The sequence below is a fragment of the Micropterus dolomieu genome, linkage group LG10 (genome assembly GCF_021292245.1).
Source record: "Micropterus dolomieu isolate WLL.071019.BEF.003 ecotype Adirondacks linkage group LG10, ASM2129224v1, whole genome shotgun sequence".
In the NCBI taxonomy this organism is placed as follows: Eukaryota; Metazoa; Chordata; class Actinopteri; order Centrarchiformes; family Centrarchidae; genus Micropterus; species Micropterus dolomieu.
The window spans coordinates 10,449,199-10,460,051 of NC_060159.1; the positions used below are offsets into that span (position 1 = coordinate 10,449,199).

At 41.0% G+C, this 10,853-nt stretch overlaps 1 protein-coding gene across 2 annotated transcripts; it reads left to right on the forward strand.

The window, feature by feature from the left end:
• The first annotated feature begins 591 nt into the window (after nt 1-591).
• LOC123977739 (F-box/LRR-repeat protein 16-like) lies at nt 592-9,181 on the forward strand. Of its 2 annotated transcripts, none has more exons than XM_046060670.1 (3): nt 592-672; nt 4,499-4,562; nt 6,123-9,181. In XM_046060670.1, exons 1-3 carry the CDS (start codon nt 631-633, stop codon nt 6,302-6,304), a joined length of 288 nt encoding a protein of 95 aa, XP_045916626.1. In that variant the 5' UTR covers nt 592-630; the 3' UTR covers nt 6,305-9,181. The 2 variants fall into 2 exon arrangements, with proteins under 2 accessions (XP_045916626.1, XP_045916627.1); XM_046060671.1 differs by having other exon boundaries at nt 6,156-9,181.
• Nucleotides 9,182-10,853: the final 1,672 nt, after the last annotated feature.

The window sequence follows — 10,853 nt, forward strand, 5'->3', positions numbered from 1 at the left end:
TCTTTTTTGTCTCTACGTCGCAGCCCTGTTTCACTGATGCAGTACACAATACTGGACCAATTTCAAAAAATGTTGTCCCATTTAGTCACACAGACACAAAAACACAGGGAAATAAGGTGCAGGTTGAAAAGGTTACCCTTTAATTTGCTTTATTGGCATGAGTGTAACAAAGATAATATAGACAAAACATTAATTAATAATGAGCTGAAAAAGAAAATTACTAACAATCATTTTATGATCACAAAGATCCCTTGAATCATTTAGTCACTTGAGTCACTTAGATCTCAATGTCACATGTCTTCCATCTTGCTGTTTGATCTGAACAACAACTGAACCTCTTGATCATGTCTGTATGTATGCATGTTTATCCATAGAGTTGCTGCTATGTGATTGTCTGGGTTGGTATTTGCATTATGAGCATGTATAGATATATACAGGAGATTTTTGCCAATGAGTGTATTTTGATATTGGTATATACAGCAACTATGCAAATAGGAATTACTTTACATAAAGGGCAGTCTGTTAAAAGAGTGAGAGTGTGTGAATGTTTACTCAGGTGTAATGTTGTGTGTTGTGTCTACTTTTAGGTGTGTGAGGATCACAGACACTGGCTTGGGCTACTTGTCCACCATGTCATCATTAAGGAGCCTCTATCTGCGCTGGTGCTGTCAGGTAAAAAACACAAACACCCACACACACACACAAAAAGATGTAACAAAGCATGGGAAGAGTATATGAGCAGATGTTCCACTATTTATCATTTAGCAACTTAGATTCAAGGCTGTGAAAAACTCTGACGGACTCTGATGGTAACTTGTTTTAACAAGCTAGATGAAAGGTAAGGCCCTGGCAGTTGCAAATAGCTTTGGTTATTTGTTTTATTTTTTTATAACCGACTTCAGTCAGGGGTCCATGCACCGGGATGCCAGCCCCTGCCACCAACCGGCTTCAGCCGGGGCACTGGGCACCGGGATGCCAGCGCCCCCGGCCGCCTACCATCAACCGGCTTCAGCCGGGGGAACCGGGATGCCAGCGCCCCCAGCCGCCCACCCTCAACCAACCACAGTAACAGACAGCAATTACACCAAGCAACCCCAGCAGCTGCCTGCAGTAGGGGTTTGGTACCGAGATGCCAGCGCCCCCTACCATTAACCTCAGAGCGTCAGTAGGGACTTCGGGCACCAAGATGCCAATAGTCGTTTCGAGCTAACATCGAGCTCACAGTCGTTTTGAGGTAAACATCCGGCTTTCAGTTGTTAGAGCTAACATCTGGTTCACGATCATTCGAGCTCACAGTCGTTTGAGAGCTAACATCCAGCTGTCAGCCGTTTCGCGCAAACGTCCGACTCTCAGTCGCTTCACGCTATCGTCCAGCTCTGTCGTCTCCAGCTCACAGTCGTCTCTAACTAACATGCAGCTAACAGTGATCTCAAGCTATATCTAGCTCACAGTCACTTCAAGCTCAGTCGTTTCATGCTAACGTCTGGCTCTCAGTCGTTTCGAGCTCACAGTCGCCTCTAACTAACATTTGGCTCACAGTCATTCGAGCTCACAGTTGTTTCGAGCTAACATCCGGCTAACAGTTGTTTTGACCCAACATCCGGTCATGGCCACTTCAAGCTAACATCTGGCTCACAGTCGTTTCGAGCTAACATTCGTTTCGAGAGAGCATCGAGCTAACAGTCATTTAGAGCAAAGTCGTTTTGAACTAAGTCACCTTTAATTAAAGTCACTATGAGCTCAGCCGTTTCGATCCTAGGTCAAGTCAGTCGTTTCGCGCTAAAGTCATTTTGCGTTACAGCTTTTTGTATTAAAGTTGCTTCAAGCTATCGGCCGCATGAGCTCCCAGTCACTTCGACATCTCAGTCGATTTGTGCTCACATCGAGCATACAGTCGTTTCGAGCAAACATTGAGCTAACAGTCGATCCAACGAACAAGTCATTGTAAATGCTTCGTATTTGTATAGAGCCTTTCTAGTCTTTTCGACCACTCAAAGCGTTATTACACTACATCACCATTCATTCAAGGGCTCAAACAGAAACTAACATTCGCACACATTCATACACTGGCGGAACAGCCACCAGAGGCAATTCGGGGTTCAGTATCTTGCCCAAGGATACTTCGACATGCAGCCTGGAGGAGACGGGGATTGAACCGTCGACCTTCAAAGCCACAGCCGCCCCAAAGTTGTTTCGAGCTCAGTCACGTTGAACTCGCTCGCTTCAAGTTCATATCGAGCTAACGGTCGTTTCGAGCTTGGGTCAAACTAACAGTCGTCTTTAACCAAAGTCAATCCAAGCTAAGTCACTCACGTCGTGTTAAGTCGTTTCCTGCTAAAGTTGTTTCGCGCTAAAGTCACTTCGTGCTAAAGTCTCTTCAAACGCTCAGTCGCTTCGAGCTCACGTCAAGCATAGTCGTTTTGAGCAAACATCAAACTAACAGCTTTTCGAGCTATCACCGAGTCAACAATCTCGTGAACCATTGGGATCTGGGATCCCAGAGTACAACACGCCAGATTGTCTCTGAGTCGATTCCAGTGGCCTCTCGATTCCCGATGCCACTGCCACTCCTGCCAAGCACTCTCTCGTCATGCTTTTGTCCCATCCATTACCCCGGTCACTCCTTCAGTATCAGAGTTACCCTATCAGCCTCTGACGTCATTCCCGAGCACCTGATACATATCATGTGCCGGTGATCCTCCCAAACGTACCATCATCACACTCATTCAGATCTCAAAGACCTCAGATCAGCCAATGCTCTCACGTAACTAGAAGCTTTTGGGGTCCGTCATGCCCGGGTGCTACGGCGGATTTTCCTATCGTAGCTTCCCCACAACGCTTCTAATGTCTATTCAGCAACTGCAAGCCTCGTACATCTTTCTATTTCGATTATCTATAAATCATTTAATCGTACCTGTTGATTGTGTGGTCCTTGCTAGTGAAGTGGTGCTAACCAGCAGAGTTTCAGGAGCGGGACCACACATCAACCACGTCATCGCCAGCATTTCCATAAATACCCACATGTCCCAACTCCTCTTCTTCGCTCTCGTATTCTGCATTCGCCCCCCCCACCCCTTTCTCTGTCTTGCCTCCTGATCGCCTTCTTCCTCTCCATAGGGTTATAAGTGGGTTTGTCGTGCCTGGGGGCTACGGCGGATTTTCATATTTGTATTCAGCAACTGCAAGTTTTGATCATCAATAAATCATTTAATTGTACTTGTTGATTGTGTGGTCCTTGCTGGTGAATTTACAGTTAAAACAGTTTTTACTTGATAATTAATATTTTAAACCATTTTCAGTCTCGTTTTAGAACTGGCCACAGTACCATTACTGCTGCATTGGTGATTATATATGAACTCATTGGTGCCTTAGACAGAAAACAGCATTGCGCTGTCTTATTTGTGGATCTTTCCAAGGCGTTTGATTCTGTGGACAATTAATTGATTCTGAACAAACTTAGGGATGCTGGTTTCTGTCCAAATGCTGTAAAATAGTTTAGAAATTATTTTGTAGATCAGATTCAGTGTGCCCATGCAGAGGGCCATAAATCTGAGTTTCTTGAGATAACTAAAGGGGTCCCCCAGGGCAGTGGTTCTTAACCTGGGACCCAGGGGGGTTATGAGAATGCTGCTATAGACACAAAAATAGAAGAAAAAAAACAACTTAAAAATAACTAGACGGACTACAGTGAATGGAATCACTTTGGGTGGACACCCAGCAATGCCTTTTTTGGTTGAATTTAGAAAAGAGCAAACGCTGTGGTTTTTTAATGTTGCTAGGCAACCACCGAATCAGCTGTCCTGTGAGTCTAAGATTATAATGCCATCGACCTGTAATCTTTGGTTTGCCGCTAAGTAATAACTGTCATATTAGCAGACTGCCAGAAAGGTTAAGAACCCCTGCCCCAGGGTTCCATTTTGGGATCTGTTCTGTTCTCTATTTTTATAAATTAGAGAACAGACTTAGGTAAGGACATACAAACAAAAATACACTTCTATGCTGATGACATTCATTTATACATATGCTCCCTCAATAGCACAGGCAATGCAAAAGCTTCAGAGAGCATTTTTTTTGTAAATCACCAAAACCACAGAAGGTCCTTCAGCATACAGTCCTACGGTATACTGTATGTGCACAAACAATAGTAGGCTGAATGCAGACAGATCGGATCAGATAGTGAAACGCACTGCTATCTGACAAATGTTGTCAGTGTTGCATGTCAGTAAAGAGAGAGAAACTTTTTGAAACAGTTTTGAAAACATGAAGTCAGTATAGAGCAATGTGTGTAAAAAAAAAAAAATGCTGTAATGCAGAGTTTATGTTCACTGTTTAATTGGACAACTAAAAAGATAATGAGACAGCCTCAACTTGTATGTTTTGGTGATTTATTGATATAAAAAGGATTTACACAATAAATTTTTTGTCAGTTAGACAGTCACAATGATTAGGGCTTCTGATATAATGGTATTTATGGAAATACTTATGTTTGTGATTGCAGGTGCAAGATTTTGGACTGCAGCATTTATTTGGAATGAGGAGTCTTCGTCTGCTGTCTCTTGCAGGTATGATTTATGGCTCTATCTTTCCCCACAGAAAGCCTTACTAGAATAAAACTGTGACCTGACCTGTCTGTATTATATCCACACTGAGACATGTTTTAAATAAAATAATGTCAGAAGTCCTCCTTTATTAAAGTGGTCATATTATGCTCATTTTCAGGTTCATCATTTTATTTAGGGGTTGTACCAGAACAGGTTTACATGGTTTCATTTTCAAAAAACACCATGTCATACTGCACATTGCTGCAGCTCCTCTTTTCTCCCTGTGTGTTGAACGCTTTGTTTTAGCTATGGAGTGATACATCTCACTTCTACCAGATCTTTTTTGGGAGTTGCAAATGCGCAGTTCCTAGTAAAGGACTACTAGCCAATCAGAAGCAGAGTAGGGCGGGTCCTGAAAAGCTGGTAAACACGGCTTTGGTTCAGCTGTATATGTTCCGCTTACCAGCTTAGCAACATAGACTGGAGCAAGAGTTTCAGAGTGGTGAGTTATTAATTTGTAACAAATGTATCTTAGATCCATAAACTGAGCTCTGTCTCTACATCACAGTAACAACTTTATGTCCATTGCTGCCTGGAGGGTAGCTAATGTTTGGAAGGGAGAGGGGAGGCAGCAGGCGGACGTCTTGTCACTGTGTGTGTGCTGCAGCTCAATGTGTTTTTCCACTGAGGGTGTGTCTGACAGCCGCTAGGCGAGCATTATGGCGCATGTTTGTGACGTCACAAGAAAGCTCTTCAGGCTGGACTACAAACGAGCTGTTTTCAAAGCAGTTTTTTCTGTGGGAGATGGGAACTCTCTTTGGGGTGGACTTTTTCACTTTGAAAACATATTACAAGCACAATAAAGGTATATAACTCAACAAAAGAGAGGGGGAAAGCCAAAAAGCATAATATGACCTCTCATTTTTTCAAACATTGTGATTGGTCTATAAATTAGCTTTTTATACAATTCAACCAGCTGAACCTTGTTATACTGTATCTAAGTGGATCATATGTTGTGCTCAGGCCACACTGCTTACCTGTACCTGTGCGTAATGGCTGCTTGCTGAGCTGCTGCGGTGTCTATGAAGACAGCGTCGCTGCCAGCCCTGTCTTTCTTCAAAAGATATAAGATTGTAATGGAATTTGGTAAATTAATCCTTTTGATGTTGATGACTCCATTGCCTTTCCTGTACCACTACACTCAGGACAAACCTTTTTCAAAAATAGCAGATAGGTCAAATTAGGATTTTGGGACTTAAGTTGAAATCTGACCGATGGGAAATGCAAATTTTTATTTTAGTGAATACACTTTCGAGCTGACAGTTAGCAAATTAGCAAATCTACAAAAATGCAATATGCAACTACTTTGAATATAAATAATCTTTAAAGTGAAAAAGTTTCCTAATTCAAGCTGTGAAGATTTGCTGCTTTTGTTTTTCTTATTTTATAGTCCTATACAGAATATCTTAATAATGTCAAAGTAATAAGCAGACTACTTGATAATGACAATAAATGTTAGCTGCAGCAGATACACTGCAGATACACTTTGTAACCAGGTGTAATCTGTTACCCAACCCACAGCTGAATGTTGTTCCTCCTGCTGTGTCCACCCAGGCTGCCCCCTGCTGACTACCACTGGTCTATCAGGCCTCATCCAGCTGCAGGAGCTGGAGGAGCTGGAGCTGACCAACTGCCCCGGAGCCACCACCGAGCTCTTTAAATACTACTCCCAGCACCTGCCCCACTGCATGGTCATTGAGTAAGACCACTGACCCATCCCACCGACCAACTGACCGACCGATCACCGTACTTTTTTCCTCCATACTCTTCCTCACTCTTTTCTCAAATGCTAGCCAAAAGACTGCACTGCTCCTACTGTACCACACCATTCCTCATTACCTGCCCCTCTACCCTGCCCGTCTTCCTCCATACTCCATTGAATAGACTGACCCACAGGCGGACAGAGAGGCAGGAAGGTAGATGATGGTACTTGCCAGACCCAGAAGATGATGGGATGGCGTTTGAGCTTCATTTAAGAAGATGCTGGAGTGAAGAGCTTGGTGTGACGTCTTGTCTGACAGCAAGTTTCTTTTTCAGAATCAACGAAAGACTTTAGGGAGGAGAGCTTCTCTACAGACTTGATGATTTTCTTTTCGCTGAATGGATACTGAAGGGACTGACATGCGCAGATCCAGATGCAGTGTAAAGGAATTAGGAAAAGGAAAACAAAGACGTTTGTGTTTGAGCTGATATGGTGGAACTTACACATGCTTACACTGTAAACATGCTCACACACATACTGTATATGGTAAGTGAAACAAAGTCCTCAAGACCATGAGTACTGACGTTTCTATTTCCATACCCTGTGTATTCTTTTTCTCCAAAGGTATCCAATGTTAAGTTTTCTCATGTTTAGAGAGAGACACCACATGCCAGCTGGAGAAACAGAAATCAGCGAGAACTAAAGATGCAGTTCAGGAAGTGAATGACAGGGATGGAACTTCTCTCTCTTGCTTTTTCTCCCCTCCTCTGTGTATGAAGTGTGTTTCATGGACTCACAGGTTCCCCATCTTTTGGGATGCCACCACCTTTTTCCATATCTGTGTCATCAGAAATACCCCCCAAAAACTAATGAACTAACTGAAAGAAATTTGAGAAACAGCAGTTTACTGTGTTGGGTTGATTGGCTTATTGTTCCACCCCTCTCATTTTTGATACATTGATTTAATTTACAGATCTGGAGGATAAGTTGTTGTAAACTGTGAATGTTGTGTTTTAAAAAGGGAAGCGTCGCTGAGGCATCGCATCGAGTGCAGAAAGCATTTGACTTCAATGCTTGAGAGTTTCTCTGATGAATAGAATAGAATCATGAATGGACAATGAGGCGACTGTGGGACTTAAACTGACAGTGATGATTTAATTTTACTGGACTAAATAACTTTAATAATAATAGCAGAGGGAGTTTCACAAGTGATCTTTCTGTTGGTACGGTAATTTTTCCAAATTGGGGAGATATCTGATTTTTGGAATCAAAATCATCTTCCTCTTCCATCTTTTAAATGCTTAAACGATGATAGAAACGATAATGAAAGATAAGATAACGAAATGATAGAAACATGATGTTTAGAGGTTAAATTTTAAAATGCAAAGGCACTGTGTGACTCTCTGGCTAAGATAAGGTTACCTCAAATTTAAAAGGGAGGCTAGGGGATTTCAGTATTTATTATTCGAGCAGTTCTTACAGTCTCAGACAGGCTAGGGTGAGGAATGAGCAGGAGCTCAGGGTCCTTGTACTGTGGAGGTTTTAAAAGATAATTTTGTTTGTTTTCCAACTTAACCCAGAGTCAGAGAAATGTAAAGATGAACTTTGGAAGTATCAAATGTGAGCAAATATAGTTAAATAAGCTGTTGTTCAAGACTATGCTTTTGTTGCTTTTTAAGGGTTCAACTCTGTGTCTTAAAGGGTAATTCTGGTTTATTGAAACTTGGGTCTTATTTCCCCAGCTCCAGCGATTAGAAATACTATTAGTAATACAAAGTTAATTTGCTGCTGTCAGATGATCAGGTTCCCATCAGGTTAGTCAGACTTATTTGAAATAAAGGTTGAAAGGGAATGGTTAAATTATTGATCAAACTCAAGTTGTAATAAACCAGATTTTTTCTCAGACCTTAGATTTACCAAACACATCCATAAATTGAGCTAAGCCAGGCAAGCTTTGCATTCAAAGCTGGTACTAAAAGGCTAAGGCTAAAGGCTGGACAATGGCTAAGAAGGAAAAAAAGTGAAGTTTCCCATAAACCAAAGTGTTTATTTAACAATAAAAATAAGTTATTGATGTTACAAAGGAAAAACAAAGAACTTAAATTCCAGTAGTCGTGTTTCTTCCCACAATCATCTGATATTAAAAAGAAATTAATGAGCCCAACAGTGAGCTTCTTTTTGCCTCTTGTGTGTCCTCAGATGTAATGCCTGCCAAATGAAGGGATTGGATCAGTGTCAGCCAGTATTAGGTTGTGCCAAATCGCTTTTGATTATGCATAAAATGTGGCTGGTTGCCTGTAGCTGACTGCACTAAATGGACTGGTGTGTGTATGGACATGGCAGACCATGCATGTTTTTAGTTGGTCTGCGTTTTTGTTTCAAGAAGGCTCATTTTAGAGGTTGTTCTGAATCTCTTCATTGTATATAAGTATATTTATTTATTTATTTATCTATTTATTTGTTTAAATTAATTTGTGATGACATGATTTATTTATTGAATAGGCATTTTTTAAAGAATTTTGTTTTGTGGAACTGTCTTGAAATTTGGGCCTGACTTAGCTTATGCATTGATTACTGTTTATTTATTTATTATTTATTGACATTTCAGACCCCTGAGTGAAATAATCTACCTATTATACATTTAACATACATTCTTTCAGACACCAGTGACGCTACACATCATTAAGACTGAAAACGTTTTTTAATCTTCATAATGCGCAAGAGTATATTTTTTGTGCAAGTATGTGTCAACTTTGTGTTGCTGTTGGGTCCATCATTAATAATAGGGGATTAACAGTGGTGACAAGTTATATTTACTGTAATTGTCCTGAATGTGGAAATACCGAGTATGATATACATAAAAGCATTTGAAGTCTGAGACTGACCTCTGTCGTGGCTAAGAAATGTTTACACTGTCTACTAAGATGACAAAAGGCAAGATCTCTGATTTGATTCTGTGGAAGCTTATTATGGACAAAACTTTGGAAAAGAGAAAGAAATATTGAGCAAGATTTGAGCATGATCCAGTAAGCTCGCTGTAGCACTAGCTCTGTGCTCACTAGCTTTGGTTTGTGAGAGCGGTGGGCTAGAGCGTTTACCCCAGCTCTGGTCCAGATCAAACACTTGGACGGCTGTCAAGTGAACTCTGGAGCAGTTCATTTCTGGTGTGAACACCATTTGAACCAGTAACGGAAAGTGTTCTATTGTATGTATCACACTATTGGTTGAAAATGTTTTTCTTCCTGTTTTGGTGACTGGTGAACTAGTAGCGCGTTTCCTACCAAAATGTCTACTAGTAGGGGACAAACCTGGACTCATGACAAAGTGAGTCGCTTCCTGAATATTTGGGCATAAGAGAACGTTTCTCATTCACTAGAGAAGGTGCAGAAGAACTCTTACATAAATGGAGAATAGATTCCAGCAAACTGTTGAGCAAAAGTGAGTCAACAGTACATCAACGCACTGTAGTATGTAAGTATTTGGAGGGGTTTGTCTTTTTACCCACAGACTGTATGACCAGTAGTCGAAGGCCACTGACCACATGGCTTTTGTTTACTATTCTGGACCATTTGAGTTTTTTAAACAATGTACCATCATCGTATTGGTTCAGTTTTTGGCTACCACATGTGTAGCCAAAAATTTCATTGTTTTTGTATGGTCAGTTCATCGAATTCTAGGGTTAGTTAGTTTAGTCTAGGTAAGTTAGGGTTTAGGAGAATTTAAGACTAAAAAGCCTAATTAGTAGGAATACTTATTAATTTAAAATTATGATTTAGTTTTTAATAACTGAATTAAATGGTTTTCATTACCCACTTTTTAATTTACAGTGTCAGATCCACATGCAAATATTTTTCATGTACAAAAATGTAGTCATTTTCAGTCTATTTTTCGAAGTCGAAGATACTACTCTATCACCCTAAAAACATACGTTTTACAATATGAACAACAAAAACTGCTGTTTGAGTGTTTTTGCTTTTAATGAGCTTTCAGATGATTGATGATGATATCATGAACTCTGACATGCCCAGTCACACACTTCTCAGCTACTAATGACTAACAACAAACCTGGAGTACAGTTTCTAAGGTCAATAATTCCAGTCACATATTTTACTGTCTACAGCCTATGACCTAAATCTGTCACCAATTTGTTACAACGCTTGCACAGCACAACTTTGAGTAAGCAGTAAAATAAATACTGACAGTGATAATGTTGAAAGTGGCAGGATTTGTGTTTTCTTTAAGTTTTAGTTTGTTTAGCCCACCTGTGCTTGGATCTTACTTTGAGACCATCTTTGCACTAAAGAGAAGCAGCTTCTATTTCGTATAGGCTTCGCCCTCTAAGAGCTGTCGCTATTGGGTTCATCCCCGCGCGCATGCGCAGTCCTGAAGATTTCTTTCGCGCCCATGTGCCGTGCATGGGCCTCTCTCAGGTCCGCAAATTAGGTATATAATACCGGCGAGACCAGAGATCTGCTCCCCTTTTTTCTTCAGCGCTGCATAGCAGTCACTTCGGAGAGCAGAGTAGCATCTAAAGAGCAATTTTCTCCTAC